General features: G+C 43.3%; 1 protein-coding gene across 1 annotated transcript; it reads right to left on the reverse strand.

Annotated features, from left to right (window-relative positions):
* Positions 1-253: 253 nt before the first annotated feature.
* On the reverse strand, positions 254-23,587 carry l(1)G0320 (signal sequence receptor subunit 1 l(1)G0320). Its single transcript, XM_050193869.3, has 9 exons — positions 23,427-23,587; positions 22,419-22,516; positions 16,556-16,664; positions 14,774-14,901; positions 13,037-13,168; positions 11,464-11,543; positions 7,684-7,762; positions 2,664-2,751; positions 254-520 (listed from the first exon to the last, which is right to left on the reverse strand). The coding sequence occupies exons 1-9, from the start codon at positions 23,491-23,493 to the stop codon at positions 441-443; spliced, it is 861 nt and encodes a 286-aa protein (XP_050049826.1). The 5' UTR covers positions 23,494-23,587; the 3' UTR covers positions 254-440.
* Between the last annotated feature and the right edge of the window lie 157 nt (positions 23,588-23,744).

Here is a 23,744-nt window from a genome sequence, read left to right on the forward strand (position 1 = left end):
AGGAGGCTTAGATATAAAGCGAAATAATTAGAATTGCAAATGTTGACCCACACAATTCCAGTAAAATGGAATTGGCAGTCCCTGAAGGTGTACACTGTTGCTAAAAGTGCAAGTATAACCATGCATACACAAGAAAACAGACGTAAAAAAATTTTTTATTATAGAGGCCTATCACAGCCCACCGCAGCTCCCTTCCCCTGCCACCTTGTCGTCCAGTCAGTGCCATGACCAAAAATTCCATTCTGAATGCAACAAAATCATCAACAGTTCCAAAAAATGAGTGACAAAGCACCATTACCACAACAAGAATGACTGGAAACGACGCCTTTCAGCAAACCGCGAGAATCCCTGTGGCAGGAGATGTGATGTGACAGGGGTCTGCGATGCGATGTGGTGCTTAGCACAAGTGTCAGTGGCAACAGTCATTTTTTGACACCTCACTACTCCTCTCCAGATCCAGTGCCCCTCTTGAGTCGTCGTGACCTCGGTGACTGGCGTGGTGACCTCTTTGGTGATCGATCTGCAGGTAGTCAAGCAGTCAAAAGTCAATCTAGATTTTGTCATAAAATCCACATATAAACTGTCCCAACTGCACACTGTTGTTGCTACATTAAGCTAAGCTTGATAACTATCGTAAAATTCCGAGCAAGTGCCCTCCCTATGGTGAAAGATTATCCAAGAAAGAATTTCAATGCATAGAAATTTTGATATAACAAAGCAAATTGACGATTTCAGCAACTTCACTTAGCATTTGCTTCTATCTTACCTAAAGATGTCTGTCTTATTTTGTGCCGAATTTTGTGATAGTTTCGTGCTGCTGGCGAAATTTCACCAGTATAGTGCGCTCAGCCACTGGACACCAAATCATTACGGGAACTCCAGCCTCTCAGTAGCAAGGGGCACGGGTTTGTGAACAGTGCACAGGCTGCGCATGGAGTGCAATGAAAGAGGATGGGGGCGACTGCGGAAAGGAATACAACTGCAATAAGAATGTTCTTTCCAGGAGTATAGGTCCGATGGGTCAATCCTTAGCAGCAATGCCCGTCCAAGCGGCTTATGCCAGCTCCCCACTGCATGTCCATGTTGCGCATCCGTGCAAGCGTATTGCATGCCTGTTCCAACATTTCAGGAGAGAGCGATGGCCAATCCGCTACCGCAATACGCACTCAAGAGAAACCTGGGAATTGTAGTACAGGTCTTGCTGGCAGTGAGCGTTCCGCAATGAGCATTACCACGATGCATTGCAGTCATATGGTAATCACATATTTTTTCATGCAATCAAAGGTGCTCGCTTTTGACGATACTTTAGTGAGATTTCGCTTGACTAGCACCTGACATATCGGCTGCCATGAGCAACAGCATTCTTAACACAGTGCCACAAACACCATCACCTCCTGACGTGTCTTGTGCTACTTGCAAGAAATCTCATGAAAGTGAAAGTATCTTTGAAAGTGATCATCCGAGAATACGGTCCAAGCTTGTCAACGCATTGTTGCATGCACAAACGCTTGCATGCAACATGGCTGGTCTGTATTTTGACCATTGTCATGATGTTGCTACAGAGAAGAGAAAGTACGGCTAATGCATACATAAAAGGGCCCCTTCACCAGGCCCTATAGCAAATTTTGGTTTTACGCTGGAGGTTGTTGTGTGTCCTCTGGGAACGTTCTGCCGCAAAAAGTGGAAATGTATCAAAACTAAAATATAGCTATTTCTGCAGGTCTCAGTAGCTAAATTAGCATGCGGTCATGCAGTTAAGAGTCCGAAATAATAAGTGGCGCACTGTAAGGTGTCTGTAATTTCAGTTGTACTTATACATTATGTACAGTAAAACCTCGTTAAACCGTACCTGCTTAAACAGCACTTTTGTTCTAAAAGTAGCAAGTGAAATCCCCAAATAAGCGGCCATTGAACATAATGCATTTTGTATCTGCATAAACTGTACCAGCCTATTGTGTACTTATTGGTTAACACGTAGTGTTTCCACTTTTCATTGCGCAATCACGGCTGTAGGTCGGCCTGGCAGAACAACGAGCCTCAGAGACCAGAATGACCTCCAAGCGCAAAGGCAGAGGGCGCTCGGAAGGGTGAAGCCACATCGACATCATTTCGACACCGTGCCAGAGAGCACTGTGGCCTGTGTTGTGGCGTCGTGCAAGCTAGGACTCACGTCATGCCGAAGCTCGGTCAAAAACCAGGCGCTCAGCATAGAAGAAAACTGGACATTGTTCGTGATACCAAACGTGGCACGAAGAAGCCGGCGCTGGTACGTGAGAGGGATCTACTGATGACTACGGTGTGCGGCATTTGGAATGCAAAGAAGTTGCTTGGCAGTGCAGCTGTGACCGTGAAAAGATGTCGGCTTCAGGTTTGACTTTTCGAGGTTCGACTTTTCACCATCGTTGCCTCTGTTATTGCCGAAGTGTTGCCTAACAACAGTGACATTTCTTTTGCTTTCATGGCACTCTCTCCGAGTTGTTTATGACAGGTAAGTGGGCGATCTCATGCTATTTCGGTTAAGCAGTACTACCGTTTAGTACATAGTGTTTCCAAGCTCTGGCCAAATACGATTTAATGAGGTTTCACTGTATATGGGGCCAGTGGTGGCACTGCGAAGCTGACTAAAATATTGGTTGGCAACTGCAAATGAAGAGTTGACTTACTTATCTCCTTGGGCAGCCAATCATAGTCCACGTCACTGGCACTCTGGGTGCCCATCTCTACTTTTTGCTTGCTGGCTGGCTTCTTTTTCTAAAAGAAAAAAAAAAGCAGAACGCAGAGAGCAGAACAAGTGGTCATTGCAAGTTTGTGTACAAGTTCTACAGCAAGTGAAGTTGGCAGAAACGTCGACAGTTTCTAGCGCTAGAACAAATTACACTAATGTATGTGAAGCACTGGAAAAAATGTTAGCTTTATTGTGGTTAGTTGCAGAAAGTTTCAAAATAAATGTATTGATAATTAAACAAGAGGCTGATGCACTAAGTAAAACCATATGGCACTTCCAATAATTGTCACAATTTGCAACCCAGATGCAAGTGCCCTTACTTTACCAAGAGCTGGAGCTCTGCCTTGGTTCTTCTGTATGCTTGGCTGATAGCATATGCTATGTTTGAGTCTGCAAATTCTAAATTTCCTTATTAATGTGTACAGTAGAATCCAGCTGATACGTTCACGTTACGTACGTTTTCCCGGCACCAACATTCGCAATCAAGAACACAGAAAATTACCCAATAGATTTACGCTCATTTTTTTACTGGTTCATACATTCCCAGAAAACACGATTTTTCGGCACCAACATTCAGTATGCCGCTAGACCTCATGTAAACAAGAGAATGCCTGAGGCGCATGCGATTGAGAACAGTATATAGCTGCCCCCTGCGGCAGCTTCACCGCAATACTCGCCTGTCCGTCGTCTCATTTCGGTTCTAGCACGCACTCAGTTTCTCATTTCGGTAGTAAATCTTCTCTGGGGTCGTCGTACACGCAGCATTCACAGCTATCACCGCCAATGCTATTGCGACAAGCATCTTTGCCTAGCTGTTTCACAGCGCATGGTGCCGTCAAAAGCGCAAGCTTCTAACAGGCGATAACTGAAACGTGGCACTGTTCCCTGCGGCAGACTGCAATCGCATACGTTTTCCAGCTGCTAGATCCCATGTGAACAAGGCGCGAGGTGCGCGTGATTGAGAACAGTATATACCCGCCCATCTCAAGTGAAAACAATGGCGCGCACAGTTTCTTATTCCAGTACCAGAAAATCTCCGCCTGAGTCGTCGCACGGTGCATTCATAGCTATTGCCATCAAATCTATTACAATAAGCATCTTCACCTATCTGTTTTACAGTGTGTGGTGCATGTGCCATTGGTATACCGTATCGCAGGCTTTTAGTAGGCAATAATCCAAATGCACCGACATTCCCTGCTGCAGGTGGCGCTATGTGGGCATTGCGTTTCGCTTTGGCAGCGTCTGGTGTTGCCCACCAGCTCGATTTTGTTTCAGTTTCCCAGTCGCCCTCTTAAACACCATGCAATAGGAAAACAACAAAATTTGTCTCGGGCCGCCGGAGCACCACCAGCTCCACGCGCGTCGGCTCTTGTGCCGCAACGATCTGAGCGACGATTCGCATTATTAATGTCAACCATAGTAGAGCCCGTAGAATTTTTTAGTTACTTCGAATCGTACGTTCTCCCAGTTGGCAGGATTTTTCTCGCAGTTTCTTCCAAAACGTATGAACGAGTTTGTATTGTATACGTAGCTCAGGCCCTCCCTGTTCAAATATGGGTATGTGAAACAGAGAAATGCTCCCATTGGCAAACTACTGGCCCTACATAAATGGAAGTTGTTGTATTTGAAAGAAAAGTCAGTTCTAGTAACAAGTGTGTGTGTGACTTTCTTGCTTATGCTATTAACTTAAAAAGAGAGCGGAAAAAAATATATACACAGTCGATCCCGGATATATTGAACCCGGATATATCGAATTATTGCCTATATCGAACAGTTGGAAAATCCCCTTGGGGATCTAACGCAAAAGTATAGCGCTATTGTTTGCGTATATAGAACTCCCGTGCACCGGCATATCGATGTATCGAACTCCGTGCTGAGTTGCGCCCCTGCAAGTGCGCTTCTCCCACCACATACGACCCCTGCAAGTGCGCTTCTCCCATCGCGTTACACCCCCGCAAGTGCGCTTCTCCTCACGAAGCTCTTGCGATGTTCCCGCGATCTCACGCGCGCCGCCCAGCACTCTGAGAAAGGGGCGTGTGGGTAAAAGGCACGTGACGAGGAGCACTTGGAGTGCGATTGGGTGTGAAAGGGAAGCGGGAGGGAGAAACCAGGCTGACCGCAGGCGCCCGTTTCCTGTGTTTTGGTTGGCTGACACCGCCGACGCAGCGAGATAAACGGGGTCAGTGCAGCTTGGGCTTGTGGTAGTGCGGAGACGCGGAGCGGTGCGTCTTTTGATTCGCTTTGTTCCTTTTATTCACGAGGCCAACGCGAAGGCTTGAGACTCGTGTGGTGCAGTGCATTTTTCTTTTTCCCTTTTGGCATGTGTTCCGGAGCCATGGCCGCGAAAAAACACAAGAATTTGGATTTTTCAACTAAGGCAGACATCATTCGACGGGTGGAGGCTGGCAAAAAAAAAGTCGTCTGTCACCGCGGTGTTCAGAATTCCTCGCAACACCTTGAGTACGATCCTGAAGAACAAATCCTCAAATTGTGAAAGTGTTTAAGGTTGGGTACAGATGATGACTGGTGCAGAGGCTACTAATCAACCTTCGATTAGGAATCGAACTCAAGGTGGACCTCCTCGGAGCCATTAAAATGCTGGCTGGTGCTTGGAACAACGTGAAGAAAAGCACAATTGTGAACTGCTTCCGCAAAGCAGGCTTTGTGGTAGCTGCAGACGACGGATGTCTTGACAGTGAAGGTGATGACGTTGGATGCATGGACAGCGAATTTTGTGAGCTCTCGGCATTCCCAGGCGCCATCCCAGGCGGTGTTACAGCACGCGATTTTGTCAGCGCTGACGACGGCGTGCAAGCTGTAGCGGATCGCGCTGATGCGGAGATTGTGGCTGACATCATGGATGACGAGGACGCAGACTCGAGCAGTGGTGAAGGTTCCGACGAAGAGGACCAACCATCATGCACTGCAGCTGAACTTGCATCAGCTTTCAACGTCATTCGCCGCTGTTGTGGCACAACGGAAGGAGCTGGCCTTTCTCATTTGGACACTGTCAACAAGCTTGAGGACAGCTTAATGAACTTGATGGTGCAGAAGAAAAAGCAAGCAAAGGTCACAGATTTTTTTTCTTCCGAAATAAAGTGCTCTGGTCATCGCACTGTGTTTGTTTTCTTACGTGCCTTAGAGGCACAGATCGGTAAGTTCCCGTTAGTCACGACATCGGGAAACTGCCTTGAGATGTGTGGAGTTGTTAGAGAAGCTTTTGACATGCATATTTTATATTTCGCATTATCGATATACCAAACCATTTCGCGATCCCCTTTCAGTTTGATATATCCGGGATCGACTGTGTGTGTATATAAACTTACATAAACTGAGGGCCTAAATTAAAGATTTGCTGTCAATCTCACAGCCTACCATTGCTACTGTCATTACAAGATGTTGACAGAACTAGCCGAACATCATGTTTTCCCAAAGATTTGCTGCCACCAAAATATGATTTCTCCTTTTAAATCTAACAAACACCATTCAAATTGGTTCAGTGGTGGTCGAACAAGGGTACAGTCGCCGACTGATTTTTTGGACTCCAAAAATTCGGACATGCTCGATTATTCTGTCTGCTTCGTGGCACCGCCATTCGCCCCATAGACCGTAATGTATAACAACCGCTGAAAGTTCGGACACCTCGCAACATCTCGTCTGATCTTTCAGACACTCCTTGAGCCAACTCGATCGAGAGCACCATGCACCGACTCTGACCGATGCATGGTTCGACTTGCTGAACGCCATTTTTGTTTTGAACGGAGCCTCCTTGCTGCCCCACGAAGTGGCGCTACTGCAAATCCCCACTCATCATCATCGTTTCTGCCTGGTTCGTGGCTACAGCAGTTCCAGTCTCAGCTTAGTAAGCCATGTCAAGACAATCCAGCAGCTGATTTGTTTCTTTCTTCGTGCACAACGCTACGAGTAGGCCACGTTTTTCGTTTGTGCGACTGGTGTCAGCGTGCCGGCATGGTGATGTTTGCTTTGTGTGCCGTGTCGAGGTTGCGGTGATCCAACGCGGCATACGAAAACATCGCGTCAAGAGTCTAATGGCACCGACAGTGCCCACGCAGACTGCGCTGGGGAATGTCGGCAAGCGGGTGCCGGGAGGCCTAGGATTTGTCGCCTTCTGATGTGCCCTACTGAAGCCGAAAATGTTCTGCCTAGACCTGAGCAGTGGTTGCATTGCGATTCCGGACACTGTCCCGTTTGACAGTTTCACAGGTGCTGACACTGCTGTGCTGACACTGCTGTACTGACATGCGCAGAACTCGACGACGGCGAGATCATTCATCAGGTTTCTGCTGCACCGCCGCACGATGACTCAGAGTCGGAAGATGACGCACCATGTGCTACGCTGCCGTCGCATGCGGAGCGTGTACAAGTAGTGACTGTGTTTTCAGCCACCTATAGTGACCGTACAACCCTCTCCGAGATTCAGGCTTATCTTATTGCGCGTAAACCGAACAGCGTGCAACGGCGCATTCACGATTTCTTCAAGCCTACTGCCGAGCGCGAATAAGTGCGTGGAAATAAAGGATTTCTTTTCTTTTTCTTAATCTGCTTTTTCGGACACCTGTTTATTCGGACATTTCCGCAGTGCCCGTGAGGTCCGAATAAACAGTCGGCGACTATATTTCCATTTTTTTCATACATATCTGCAAAGGGTTGAGCTATAGCTTCCACCTAATGCTGTGCCCCAATTGAAGTACGTGTATGTATGCAGCATGAGCTCACACCACTTCCAGGCTCAGGGAAATGCAGAAAAGCACATGTCACATTCCTTTTTGAATTCTTTATGCAAGAGATTTAATAGAGGGTTTTTAAATGTTGAACAGAGCCAATAAGTAAAAGCCTCCGGGTTTAATAAGCATGGCATAGATTATCTATTTACATTTATTCATATTTGGCTTTACTATAGCAGAGCGATCATATAACCAGCACTATTTTAGACTCACACTAAGAGTTCCCAGGAACTGTTGTGCAGCTACCAGCAGGAGGACCAGACATGTAGCCAAGAACATGTATAAGAAAAACCTGCAATGTATGAGCAGTGAATGGTGGAACATGAACAATACCGCACACACAACGCTCACAATTTCAACTACATCAATTGTTCAGTTCCTGAAGTTGCTAACTTGGATACAATAACAAAAAATGGTGTCAATTTGACAATACTTTAATTAAACAAATTTTTATAGCTATCAATGAAAATCAACTGGGTGACAACAGCTAAGAGGAATCCCTTCTTCTAAGAAAGTGAGCTGAATATTGTGCACACACTCAGTAGTCAGGTTTTATTGTTACAACCAATAATGCAGCATGGGAGCATATTAGTAAGCAGTTTATTTTACCATAGAACACATACTAAAGCTGACGGTGCATTAGCTGCTCATTCTTACAGAACCCAATATTTTGTTAAAACCAGTATCATTATAAGTGGGTTCGAATGTATTGAGAAAGAGGACAATCTAGTACAAATTTTACAATGTACCATATTTGCATGAATATTTAGTTTCTTTTCTTTGCCATCCTGTTCGAAGTACTACTTCTTTCTTCAAGGACTGGAGAAGTTGGCAAGAGCACAGTAAAGAAAAAAATAAACTAATAATGATGCAAAGCTAGCATTACTGGTACGTTAACAGGCACACAGGGTATCGATGGCTTTACTAGATGATACCGTATCTACACGCATAATGATTGCACTTTTTTGTCAACAAAATTGCCGCAAATTCAGGGGTGCAATCATTACGCAGGTTAAATTTTCCATGAAAATAAAAACTTTTTTCATCCCGCATTTGCTGCGGGATGACAACAGGTCAACAGGCGGCTGCCGCTGTAACAGTGCGGGACAGCAAAACAAGAATGGCGGTCGGCGTAGCAAGCCGAACGCAATTTTCTTCTTCTCGTGAGTACATTACGTACATTGAAACAGTTTCTCCCGTATCAGTAATGAATATTGTTAATATCGGCAAGTTTACGACAATAACATATCCATGTCCACTTTGAGGCAACAAAAACAGAGATGGGTGCACTTAGCTGCCAGTGACATAGAAACACATGGCGGGCATGCTGCGGAAACTGCGGCATTTGTCTTCACTACAATCATAATACAGCACATTTCCGCTAAGGGTGGGCGAATATCTTAGCTGTGTTACAAGCGTCGGCATAGGAATAGGGTACACTTCTAACGTATCACTGTAACGTGGCTACTATCGTTGCCGCTCGTGATTTGTTGCGTGCCCACAAATGCAGACGAGAGGAATCGAAAGGTGCCTTTTCTGTTCTTGTTGTTGACCACAACCATTATAAAGCCTACAAATAATAAAGCCAAGGTAAGTTTGGTTGTAGCTCTTTCTTTTTTTTTTCATGGAAGTGCGGAAAGTGATGACAGGAATGAAATGGGCCATCTACTTAAGAATCCGTTTGGTGCGTGCAGACCGTTTGGTATGTCTTGAGTAGTCGTTCGCGTAGCATTCGACAGATGGTAAGCGCGATCGTCATTAGCTAGACTTGGCACACGACATATCACTGCGGCAAGTTTGGGGTGCTATCATTAGGCGGGAAAGAAAAAAAAAAAAAACGAATTTTGACAAAATTCAGGGGTGCAATAATTACGCAAGTAAATACGGTATTTCAGTGAAGTTGGTATGCCCCTTTTCAGATATTGCTAGCTCATTTCCCTGTGTGCAGACACTGTCACTAAGTCATTTTTTTAAAGCTAAAGCAGGAATGTGTTGCAATAGAACAAATGCCCTTGTGAAAATATGTGCTGTTATTTAACTTGCACGACGCAGAATAGATATTGCCTAATGAAACAAATTCTGAGGGCTTGCCCTCACCAGAGTTTCAAGTGAAAATGGCAGCTCACAATCAATTATTGCTGTAATTATCCAATTCTAATGCACACACATTTTTCTTAAGAAAACAGGTCCCAAACTGCCTGCACTTTACAATTGGATACAAATCTGAAACTGCGTCCAGAGCATTGTCAATAGCCTACTGTCAGAATCAGCGTCACTGCCATTGTCATCACAAGATGGTGACAGAAGTTTTTGTGTAGGTTGACAATGATGATGCATTATTTCAGATCCTGTGTTAGTGCAGTGTCCTGAGCAGTGTCACATGTATTCGTGATTATTCCCAATTAATACTACATATTAGAAAGTCACAGTCACTGACCGATTTTTGTTACTTCCTAGTGGCACCATAACCTTTTCAATAGCGCCAAAGTACACGTATAACATCGACCAAAATCTTGGATGCTGTACAATGTCTTACCAAACTGTTTGGACATGATCCACACAAGCAAAGTTGCCAAGATAGTGGCCATGAACAAAGTTGATGCTATTCAGTTTCTCATCTGTACTTTTGCTTCCATTAGTGGTGCAGTTTTTTGTTTTTGGCTTTCTGAGTGCTATGTGGCTACTGCAAATAGATCTGTGTCAACTTGATACCTAATCATAACTTTGGTCACTAACACCTGAAGATGTACTGCTTAGGCACAAAGTCTGTGCTAGAAGTACTGTCCATCTCGATGACAGTGCCTACCAAGTTTCTTGTTCAAGGGCTTGAAAAAGGGAAAGAATGCTTTGAAACATATTCATGCAAAGCAGTCTGAAACACCAGCGTTGGCAACAGCACCTAACGCACATCGAGCTGTGCCGTCACGAAATGCCTCCTTGGTATCAGTGACCATGATACTTCACATTGTGGGAGTTGAGGTATGCCTCGGCACCTTTGCATGGACATTCACCTATTCTCTCGTCCCTACGCCTCTCCCCTTTCTACTCGTGACTATTGTCGGCAGTGGCACTCCACTCGCGGTGGTTTTTTGTGGTGGGGGCACTCTCGTTGCTGGCAGCGGCTGGCCGCAGAGCGCGTGCGTGAGAAATCTTTTCTGGACAGCGCTGGGTAATCCCACGCCTTTCTCTCATCCGCCGGCCCCTTTGTGTCTCAGACTTGAGTTTGCGTACAGTGCCTTTGCATGTACGGCAAGTACATACCTCATGTTGATCTTGTCCATATGCTAAGCTGAAGAGCTGTGCCTAGTGCTTGCATATGGTCGAACTGTGCCAAGCTACACTCATCGGAGGCCCAAGCCAAAGGAAATTGCCAGAGTTTTCACGAGCGGGCCCATTGGTTATCACGAGAGCAAGCAGCATAGCCACGGGGACTTTTCCCAGTGGTGTGTCACAGGGAGCCATAGCTCTCGCAGCAACGCGCTATTGGCGCCCCTCTCTGTATTTTCGCCCATGGTGCAGGAGCCCTTTGGTTCCAGCGAACCCCGGGAACAGGTGTTTGTGCAGTGTTGGGTGCCATCAGAGATGATAAACAGTTTCCCGGCAGGGCAATACTGTGTTCTCTTGCATGCGCAGCGTTCGGTGCCCCCTTTAGCTGCCTGAGCATACTCTAGTGCACAGTAGTGCACTAGAATAAGAGAGGTGACAGCTGACCCGGCCTGTGGCTCATTAAGCTCGAGCTCGCAATGGTCAGTACTCCTGTGAGATACCAGACCCCCACATCGTGGATATTTTACTGGAGCACAACGCCAAGCAAAAACAAGTATGTGAGAAAAATTTCCATGTTGTTTTCACTTGAAATTCCGTTCTTTGGGCTGCCAGACATTTTTACAGCCGTCTGCGTAAAAAGAATTGGTCGGCGACTGCAGTATTGAATTCATAAGCCAAATATTCACGCACTACTAATTGAAAGGCTCCATGAAATATCTCACTTACGTCTCTCCATCAAGTCCCTCATCAATTTCCACAACCTCGATAGTTTCATTGAAGACAGCATCCTGGTAGGCATTGCCATCCTTGAAGAGAGGCAAAAAAAATAATAAATAGTAATAATGATTGCTGCTTAGCATACATCATCACTGAACGGCACACCACAGCTTCTCAAAATTCTTAGTAAACTATGGGAGACTTCTTGATCCATTTACACAGATCGTATAGGAGTACAGAGCTGCAGATACTGCTTATTAAGGTGAGAAAAGTTTTTAACAAGAAGCTTGAATAAGAGATTTTCTAAATTTGCACAAATATATTGTCATGATTTTTTTTTTTTGAAAAGTATACTTAAATACCATCTGGCTCAGCTGCCATGCTACGAACATCACAGTTAGCTTGTGTGCTTTTTGAGCATTGCTCATGGAAAATACAAATATTGCATAAATGGTGTCCTGATACGATCAAAGTGACAGACACATAAAAGTTAGGTTTATTTTTTGGCACACAAATGTCACAAGTCACTCACACTGCAGAAAGCGCTAAAAGGGCTTCAGTATACCGATTGCAATGCTAAGCCTAAAAAGCTGCTTCGCCCAGCATGCAGCTAGTGGTCTGCAGTGGCATCACCCCTTTAGCACACCAAAACGTTTGTCGCATTTTAAAAACAAATAATGTAGAAACTGAGGCAGTGCAGTAGCAGACTAGCCTTTATCAAAACGTCGCTGTACCAACACCGACACACCTTTATTGCAAATCACGCACTCAGCATGTAACGACCAATATCGCCATCTGTCGGCAACTAGAGTTGACCAGGCAGACGCAGCTAAATTCGGAAGTAGCCCCACAACTTCCAAAACTTTGGAGTTGATTTCCGCTCACGTGCTACTAACCATCCTCGCGAGCACGAATGAACAATGCTCAGCATGAACACCATAAGCCCAAAAAACACAATGATAAGTCTTGTGCACTGCTATGCGTGGGTCTCTAACAAAGACTGCTGATGTGCAGATATGGCGTGCGTTGGCTTCCTCAAGTCCAAATTGCAATGCAAAATTTTTCTCTAAATTAAGAAATTATAGAACGTAGATTTAGAACACCCTGTTCTATGCAGACAAATGTCTAAGTTTAGTTTTGAAAATGATTTGAGATAAACCATCTTTTGTCATACCAATACACACAAGGCAGGATACGTTGATACATGATGTCAACAGCTGGTCTATAGGTTATAGAATTTAGCTAGTTTCATACACTGCTACTTCTCTGAATGACATGAGGCTCAATAACCGAGTGGATTTGCATGCACCACTAAGCTGGCACACCAACTAACTTCTGTAAAGCATTGTTTGCATTTTACGTCAAGCAGGCAAGAGAAAGTGACAACTTTGATGTAGCTGCGTAATATGTTTTACAGTAGGGTGTGGTGCAACATAGACAAGAGTTTATGTGAAAGTGTGGTGTCATGGTCTCCTTGAAACTGCAGCCCATAGAAGCAGGTTGAATTATCTTACCAACCTCAACACATTAGTCTTTACAAACATATGAAGGAGCATTATCGAGATATTTAAGTGACACTTACGGCATCTCTGTATCTGAGGTTTACAGCCAGGCCAAACGGCCTAGCACTGAAGCTCTCACTGGCAAAGAAGCTGTAAGACAGGGTAGCCTGTTGTTTCGGTTTTACCACCTTGTTGTATCCAATGGTTGTAAACTGGGTGAAAAGGAATAAAAATGCCAAACATTAAAAATCTCAAACAGGAAAGCAAGCTCACAGCACTGTTTAGAAATAGAATTTACTATATGGCAGACTAAAAATTATTTTATAAGTCACCAGCACCTCAAGTTTAGCTCGACGATTAAATAGTGGTTCTAACTTTTCCTCTATGGCTTAAGTGTTTTAAATCATATAATTGTACAAATGTGATCAGTTTCTTTCCTTTTCCCGTTAACTTATGGCACATACACCTCACAATATAATGAACCATGTTGAGAATGTAACATTTTTTCCCCAAAGCACCAACCAGGCTTGACACACCCAGGGTGTAAAGTGGTGCAATGCCAGTAGCTGGACAAGGCTGGGGAGAGCCTAACCATTTTGACAGTTTAAGTTATGCTTTACACTCAAAAGGCCCTTGGCTGTGGTGCTTGTATGTCTGAATGTCATAACCATAACTATTTTTCCTTTTAACTTCAAGTGTCAGTCTACATTATGTACATAGTTACATTTATATTTATGAAAATATGATATATATTTCACTGATATGGAGCAATTGACAATGCACATAGTCGGTCTAACGAGTGCAAGAGAGTACAATATCTAAATTGAATGGTTTTCTCATACACAAGCCAACAAACTAAGTTGTACAAATTATTCACGCATTGACAAGAGAAGTACAGCTTTGTCAGAAGTTCTCAGACCACAGCTCTAGTGCCCAGCATAAGCACATTACTGCATTGCAGCACATGCTGGCTCATTTTACTCACATTTTTGTGGATGCCAGTAATTGATATAGCCCCTTCATGCCAATACAGGACACGATCAGCTTAGAAATCACACCATGATTTAAGGGACATTAAAGGAAATTAAAGTGGGCAGTATTAGTAAATCACTCTTACAGAATACTGAAAAAGGCACTCGAACTATGAAAGGAGGAATGATACATCAGAAAAAATGCAAAAACAAAAGACTGGTGCCGAAAGAGCCTTGAAATTCCTGCTCTATCCAGCCATGACGTTATTAATTTTGACAAGCATCTGCTCGGGCTTCGCTATTTTTTTGTCAGTAAAGTTGGACTACATTGTATTCTAAAGGAGCTGAACACAATTTAGCTTTTACTGCACCACAATGACCTAAATATCAGAAGATACTTGAAATTTGCGACATCACAGTGGGCACTGCGACATTAATGTTTCAGTGCGAAATTATTAAGAAATGAAAGTGTGGTCTGCATTTCCCCTAGCAGTGAACAACCTCTTCCTGCAAAATTAACGAAAATAAAAGTTTTGAAATACTTATCAGTCTAAAATAATTTAGTGCTTCTTTTTAGTGTCCTTTTAAAATCACTCCACGAATACTTGAGCTCTTGAGTACTAGTGAATCAAGGTTTTCTTGAATCATGATACATATTTTGTTTGAAAAGAAGTTCCATGGATAAAATTACAAAATGCTTCATCCTCTAACTATTGTGAAATGTTGCACAGTTTAAGATAAAACATATTTCCTAGAGTTATTTTGATGCAACCTGCAAAATATTTAATTGTGGGTTTGGAATACTTTCAACAGAACAAGGTAATAAGAAAAGACACAAACACTCACGTTTTGTATATAAAAAGTGAAGTCCATTGGGTAACGGAAAGAAGCATCCATAGTATCCAACACAAATTCCTTATCACCCTTGTTGCTGAAGCCCACAAGAAAGTGTACCTCCTTGCCAGCAGGCAACTCTGCATTGAAAGACCAGCTAGTCACACAATGCATGCCCAAATGTACCTGTTTATTAAATATGTTAAAAATATGGAAAAGCAAGATTCAAGATTTGTGTTGAAATGTCCTTAGGTCAAAGTGGTCATTTCACATACCACAAATGTCTAAGAGACCATTATCAAGCACATTCGAGCTACATCGATCATTGCCATAAGTTCGCAGAACATCACGGCAGTGGAACCACCTTTCCTGTGAAATTATCTTCATCGTGAATAACAAACTATTTCATAAGGCATTAGCTAACATTGTATAATTAGGAATTATTAGCATGTTATTTCGTTTACTTGCGTCCTTGCAAACTATTAGGCAAGACATTACTTAGCCTTACTAACATGCTACATTATTTATTTTTTGTATTTCATTGTTATGCTTTCTGTTTTACCACTCCCCTCTGCAATGCCCTCAGGCCTTGAGGGTACCATAAATAAATAAATTGAGCATCATAGTTGGGTGGGCACAGATAAGTTTATTGCAAGAACATATGGACAAGAAAACAAAAGGATTGTACAGTGCTGATTGAGTTTAATATCCCAAAACACACGGGCTATGAGCTGTGCCATAGTGGAGTGCTCCTAATTAATTTTGACCACCTGAGGTTCTTTCACAAGCACCAAAATCAATTCTGCCAAAATCGGAATGAGGCTGCAGCAGTTGGGAATCATTCCCACAGCCTCGTTCTCAGCAGCAGCATGCATAGCCACTAAGCCACTATGTTGGGCGATTGGACAGTGTCCTTTTTTCTTTTCATACCCTTACGTTGCTGCTATATTTTCTCCTGCACTGTTACTGCCTACAACTGACATTGGACACACTGGAAAACCACACCTGTCAGCATCCATAGCAGTACTTTGCTTTTAAATTTCAATGTCATTAATTCACAACATAATTAAGGGCCTTCGGTTTCAGCTGCTTACCTCTTTAAGAATTGGGGAGCAAAAACTGGACACTGTGCTCTTAGGTGTTACCAGCAAATTGTGTTTTTTTTTCTTTCTAGGATTTATTTCACACTTTAGCTCCTTCCTGAAGTGCAGACACTCCAAATTTTTCATGCACCATGCATTTGCTGAACTAATTCTTACCTAACTACCGCATATCAATGGCAATATAAACAATTAAAGTTAATAAAGCAGCTGTTCAGAACTAGACATGATTGCAGAATATTCTGGAAACATTACCCTCTTCCTTTGCTACTTGCTTTTCATGTGCTAGTTTGATCTTGCACTTGAAGCATAAAAGCTTGAGTCATTTGACAGGACTGACAAACCACTAGTTACAGTTCCACTAGGTAAATCTGTAGCAAACATTTTACGTTTGCGTAGTGTATTACATAATTGGAATTGCTACCACCAGGCTGCTGAGCTTTGTACTGATGGTAGTATGCATGACATAATCATGGTGACCATGGTGGTATTCTATTAGCATGGTAAAATGTGGCGTGTAAACTTGTTTTTATGACTTACAGCTTATTTGTAGCAGTGCTGTAGAAGCTGTTTTTAGCATATTGCTAACACATTCCAACATCTTATGAAAGCTCCTTATAGGCCATGCTATTGTCAAGAAGACATGCTGGCTACATGAGCACACTTAGTAGGTACAAGAGCAGAATTGACTAACTTGATTGAAAATTCTGAGGCTTTGTAAACAGCATGTAAGTATCGCCATCAGGGGAAGGTTTCAGTGGACCACCCGAAGAGCTGTCATCACCGTCGTCGTCGTCATCATCCTGAAAAATTCAAGCAATAAGTAAATAAGTGTGTGGTTCATCAGAGCTTGCTTCTCACAAATAGTACCCCATAAAATCCACTCTTATTTCCAACAAAAATGTACAATATTGCCCAAATGACAGCCTGCCTCATTCACACAACCACTTTCTGCTCAATCCTGTCACTGATTTAGGCCAGCTTCTGTAGGGGAGGCAGTTTCGGACTGGCTTCTCCCTGAAAACGAGCTGCCCGCAACGAAGTTCAACCCCGGCAGAAACCAACCAACCAGGAGGCTCTGGTGAACTGACGACTGCTGCCGAGAGCTCCTGCATCACCCCCATGCTCTCTTGAGCCCTCATTCGTACCGGTTGCCAATCACTGCAGCAGATGATTTGTTCATATATTTTTGCATAAATGTAATTTTTTGCAGTGGCACAGTTGCACAGCCAGCTAGCAGCCAGCTGCCGACGGGCGGGATTTCCAAAGAGGTTGGTGAGCGTCTCCTTGAAAGCATCCCAGCTAGAGATCTCGTCCTCGTGTGTCCGGAACCAGCCACGAGGAGTTCCGTCCAAGTAGAATAGGACATTCGCTAGCATAATGGTAAGCTTCCAGCGGTTGTTTTGGCTAACACTCTCATACAGGGTGAGCCAGTTCTCAACGTCGACATTATCTTGGCCGGAAAATATGCCAGGATCACGGTGGTTGGTAACCGTAACGTATGTGGCTGGTGGGGTCGCAGGAGTAGAAGCAGACGAGGTGTCGTCACTGGGAGCCATTGCGGAAAAGCAGGACGGTGCAGCCGCTGCGGAGCTCCTTGGCGAGGATGGGGAACAACGTCCTCCACCAGAATGTTACGCGAACGAAGCAATAAGAACTGGAGACTATTTACAAAGTGTATTTACAAAGGATAATGCAGCGCTAGCCAGTTCAGCAGACAGCTTGAGAGCCAGAGAGCGTTCGCAGTCTTCGTCGCGGCGCCCGCATGCATCGGCCACAAGAAACACGCAATAAACATGTATCAATATTTATACCATATTATGGGTGATCTTTAGTGCCATAAGAATGATTACTTGCTTTGCTGGCTGAATTATGTCACACTGATGTGGTTTCAGCCAAACTGTGGTCAAGCTGGTCAACACTGCAACAACACGGGCAGCAGTCCCCGATGCCATCATCATTTGTTTTAACACTGTTCCACCACATTACCAGTTCATTCCCTCCATACGACAATGATGGAACAAGATGGACAACAGCTCTACGAATGAGACCTTCATGTGCCCGAGGAATATCACTGCCGACAACACTTGACATCACCCATGCACTTGACAGCACCCATGAGGAGCTCTAGTGTCATTTGCGGTTGCCACCATATTGCCGGCTGTGATTTCATGTGTTCACCTCTAAGCTGCTGTCTAAATACACATACCATCTTTACAAAGTGTCTCAGTATGTTTTGGCTATTGACTGGTGTCGTTTGTCAATGATGCGATTAAGCGCATACACATGTGGCTTGAATCAACCTGAAAAATTATGCCACGGAAAAAAAGCTCGCTTGTACGGCTTGTCAACCCGCTTGAACTCATGCGAGGCACAGGGCGATGTTGGACTACTTCCTCGTGTCGAGCTCGCTGAGAATAAAGACTACCTTGCAAATGCAACAAGCTCTGTGCCATGAGCAACTAAACACTTACAAGCCACTGGAAGGCCACAATTATCATAACAAGCAGCTGGGCGCAGGAGTCATGTATAAATGCACACATGCACGGCATGGTCGCTGTTGTAAAGGTAACTAGACCTGGAATCTTGTTTCTTGTACAGTAAGCCATGGGAACTCCGTGTAGATTACACAACCATGGTGATCGAATGTTGCGACGGAGCCCAATTTCCTGCACCTGTATTTAAATGGAGTTCACGTGCAGTTCAATGAGCGCAGGACGCCAAGCATGTGTTTAGTAGTGGAGTTATTCTAGCGCTTAATGCTGACTAAACAAATATGCTTGCTTCACGAGAATTAAGTATAAACTATTTTTAATTTCCCACCGCGGCAAACATAATTGCTGACATTACAGAGACCATTGTGTGCCATGTCTGCTGACATCATGAAAAGTAGCATTAGCATTGCTCCACCAGAAAATTGACCAATGATTACGATACTCTCATATGCGAAATTGGTATACGCATTTTTATTTCGCGATATATTGGGTTGCAGGGACAATGTCTCGTGCAGCAAGTTACAGATGGAGAAAAGTGTGGCACAACTACCTTGCTAATCTGGAGATCGCAAGAGCCAGCGCATGGGTGACACGTGGGCACGATTCATAGCAGCCGCCACCAACAGACCTCCCAGACAACGCACGCTACTCTGGCGCCATCTTGTAGCTACCTTCGCCGCACTACACTTTTCTTCTCACGCTTTCGCCGTAGCCTCCTCCGATTTCCGCCGCATAGTTCTGCTGCACCCTCCTCTTCGTTACTTCCCTGCATCTTTCATCCCCCGCTGCACTCCACATTTGCTTTCATCTTTTGCTTGGCTTGTTTCTGAGGTTACGCCAACGCAGGAACGGGTGCATAAGAGCTGTGCTCTAAAACAAAAAGTTTTAGACTTTGCAGTCTAAAACACTTTGCACCAAAGACTTTGCAGTGTGTTGCAATGTGGTCAATGTCCGAAAGATTAATGTGGTGCCACTCCACCCTCCTCCATACTGTTATCCCTGTGGTCTTCTAGCACGGATGCTTGATCACCTTAGGTATCAAGAAGAACCTAACTTGAGCAACATTCTGATCACTGCACTTATCTTTCGCGTGGCTGTTGCAGCGAAACACCAGCACAGTTAACCATAACGCTGCAACTCCGTTGATGCGCAGTCACAGTACAGATCTCCCCAGAAACACCGTATAAGACTTACTGCTAAATAACAAGCACCTGTGCCACATTGCACAAAACACTGCAGCGTACATGTTTATGTATTGGCTACTGATGAAGTACGCATGGCAAATTCAATGATAATTATCAGCAGTTTGCACAAGATGGCTCTCCTGTATTTCTTTGACACTGTGCAAATGACATAACCAGCAATGCAGCGTGGCTGCCCTAGTGATGCTGTCAGTGCCTCACAGATTGAGCTCAGTGCCTCCTTTAGAATAAACACTGCACGCCCCCTTTACAATGAACACTGCACTACTTCTAGCCCTTACACAATTAATATAAACATAATGCAGGCAAAAGGAGAAGTGTACAGATTGTTATGAAACAAATTTAACCTTTTATGGTGGTGTATGTAGACCCTTCCAGCACGAGATCATATTGTTTCTGGTCAGATGTCTAGACGCAGCTGACACACGTGCATGCTTGTGTCTGCTTGTTTTATCTTTGTTGCAGCACCTTTTGGGAACCCTTAACTATTGGTAATTGCACTTTGCAGCATCTGTGTATAAGGGCAGCACTTATCTAGCAGAACACAAAGGTATTTGCATGCGCTTTCCTTGGCACGAAGAACTGAATGGCAATGTTTTCTCCACAAGCATTCTATGGAAAGAGCTCGGATGAGTTTAGTGAATCTAAAGACTTTTAGTACTGAGGAGAAGTATATTCTGCTTTCAGACAACCAGTAAACATCTTCTAATGAGAGCACTGAAGATAAACAACAGTTCCTCTTGTGCTCACCCACAACGTGATGCTAGCTGGAGACTACACTCTACAACAGCCCAAGGAATAACAAAAAAAGCTTTCTCAAATGAGTCACTTACTAGGCATTTGTTCACACAAGTTCTATTTCTGCACATCGTTTAAAATATGCAAAATAGTTCAATCGGAATGACTGCTAAGTGGGTAAATACTCATGACCACAAAGGGTTAAGAGAATTTGCCACAATGCTGGCAAAGCATCACGAAGCAGAAACAAAACATGCATGTATATAGCTCTCCAATATTTTAATAATCTCACAGGAATGTAGACTGGCTAGAGATGTAAGGGGCGGGTAATAACTTGGTAAAGATTGGGGAAAAATTTTTTTTTCATTTTTTTTATTGGAAAAAGTGGGGGGGAAAAGAATGTGAAACCATAAACCTGGCGGCAAGGCCGTTGCACTAATCAGCCGCTGACACCTATACCTTCTAGGCTGTCGCAAATACCTTCACCACCTGCCAGTCACAAACAAACTAGTCTTTGTTTGAAAATGTTCATAGCAAGCTTCGCAATAGACTCACAAGTAAATGTGTTTGAAAGCTCATCTATGTAAAATCAAATTTCAGTATGGAAGCAGTCGTGACCAATTCTAATACAAGTGTTTCTCAGTTATAAGATTAACAATCTTTTGCAGATGAGAACAAAGCATTAATTTCATTGTCTTTGCATTCTCTTCATTATTATTGCATGTATATAATAATAATTTTTATTGCTGATACATAAATATAAGTTATATTTAATGGAGTTTCAATGTTCCACCAAATTTCCTAAATTTCCTGAAACAAAACAGTGGAAAAAAAAAAAAGTTTTTTCCTCCCATTTAAAATTTACAGATATTTTGCATCCCTATGACTTGCACATCGGCAAGCACCATGTCAGGGAGCGCACCTGTGAAAGCATTGAGGGCAGGCATGATATTATAATGCACATGCGTGCAGAACATCGTAGTGTCCGACCATAGCCTGCTAGACTATTCCATTCAACCTGGCATAGCTCCTGTTTATTAGCTAATCTATATTTTGCAACTCCTTATTGTAACCATTGTGCATGCAGGAGCATGTGCATGTGTGCGCAATTTCTATTTGAGTTGGAAGCGGAGAAGCAGCAAAGGCTATGTACCGGTCTATCACATGCTGCTTGGACAAAAGTATGCTCTGTGCACATACGATACTTTCGTAGCTGCGCTTCGCGATAGGGCACTAATTTTTGTATCAGTTGACACTCCCATGATATCAAATCAGGTCAAAGAGAAATAGGTGGCTAATAGTTAAGTTTTCACATTTGTTCCCACATAAAGGTATTGTTTTTGCACTTTCAAGTTACCAAGTTCAAAGGCAGCTGACACAGGCGTGTTTTTTCTACAGCTACATTTATTTTTGCCTATATACTGTTTGTTATCTCTAAGATTTACTTTTTTTCACACTTGCTTTTCTTTATGCTTTATAGATTAGAAAAATGTGTATGTCTGTTGTGTGCCTCACCTCAACAAAACCAATGACACTGCAGGCGTTGCATAATTTGGTAAATAAATGAGGAGGTTTTGGTTTGCTGGTAAAAACACCTGAAATTGCATAGTATGCCCCCCCTACTGCACTTAGCAAGTGCATTTACTTATATAATAGTGCAGACCAGTGCAGGCACAAGCAGGAGAGACAACCATATTATTAGATGGAAATACATACAATATAAGCAATACAACGATCTGAGGATAGTTACTGTGTTTTCATTGGAACCTCTTAAAACAGCGCTGGAGTATTAAGATCACAAGCAACATTCTAATCCTACACTCGACATTGACTTCATCAACTAGTTAAGCATGTGAGGTCTCATGCATGCCAGTTGATGATTACAGTATCATGCAATGTGTTGACCCCCCACAGGTGAACATTGTAAACCATAATGCTTTGAAATAGATTTTAACAAATTTATTGATCAACATTATCTTTCTATGGCCATCATTAGACAATGTATATGGTTGATTCATTATTGACATTACATTCAGTAATGGCTTGACAACATGCAGCACACCAGAAAGCTTAACACTTCAACAGAAAAGTGACTAGGCCCAAAATGAAGTAAATATCCCACCTGTTCAGTGACTGCTGCTTCTTGCTGCGCTGAGTCAGCTGGTGCATCATTTTCAACGACGACATCATCGTCGTCTTCTGCTCTGGCACAAGGCACACCTAATGGTATAGACAAATACCATTTCAGCACCAACGCAAGTAACTGCTTATGCCTGCAGAAACATCTGCGATCTAACATTAACATTAGCAGATCGAAAACGGGCTGAGGAACAGATGCAATAATGTTGAAAAGAGCAGCATAATCCTAGAGCTTCCAGAAGCGTATTGTAAAGGCCCTTGACAAGATGCACATGACTGCCTAGTTTTGTCCTTCAGTTTCACAAACTATTTAAGTGGGAAGATATTTTTTTAAGGTTAAGGCAGTAGGCACATTTTGCAAGCTTTTATATGCGGCAAATGTGACACGACGCGAGAGGTGCAAGATGTTTCCCGTATGATTCTGCAGTTTGACAAAATTCACTGTAATCAGCAGTTTATATGTGATGCAACTGTCTTTATTGAAACGTTTCTGAATTTAAGTACGAAATCTGCGTCCTTATAAGAACGTCTGGACTGAACATAAGATAACTCGTCCCAGACAAGCAATGACGAATAACATACAGTACAAGTTCCCTGGCTGCTGCTGAATTTAAAAACAAGTCAACAATCATATGAGCCACCTTAGTTGTTTGTAGACTCTTAACGATCATGCACCGTCAAGCTGCATCAATCAGGAGACACTCATCGTATAATTGCTTCCATATGAGGTATGTCTACCACTTTATTCTAGTCTACGTGCGCAATTTGAACACTTCCGACAAATCCATGTTGCTCACTCGAGTCACGTCAGAAAATCTGCGTTATGCTATAGCGACGCAAATACACATGGTGATTCGCTGGAACCTACAATATATAACACCTGTGTTCACCAAATAAGCACTGCCTAACGTCTTTCAAAAATCACCCGAGAAGCTGTTTACTACCATCTTAAGAGGAAATACGTCTGCAGCCACGTAAAGTAAATACTCACCATTTTGATGAAATATAGTCACCAAAGGTACAATAAGCAGGGCTAAAATAATATACCGACTTAACATTTTGCAGTACTATTGAAATATGCAACCAAAGTGCCTAGAAGTTGGAGGATTAAAACCGATTTGAGGTGACGAGCAGACTACGCTAACGCTTCGTGCTGCGCCACCATTACGAAAAGGACCGGTTTCGAGGCTATAAAAAATAAGCACGCAACTGAACCGGCCTCAAGTATTATTTTCACCCTATTGTTTTCCTTTCTCTATATTCTTGAGCTTGCACGCATACGGCGATCACTTAAGCTTCACTAATCAAC

Source organism: Dermacentor andersoni, chromosome 1, assembly GCF_023375885.2.
Source record: "Dermacentor andersoni chromosome 1, qqDerAnde1_hic_scaffold, whole genome shotgun sequence".
In the NCBI taxonomy this organism is placed as follows: domain Eukaryota; kingdom Metazoa; phylum Arthropoda; class Arachnida; order Ixodida; family Ixodidae; genus Dermacentor; species Dermacentor andersoni.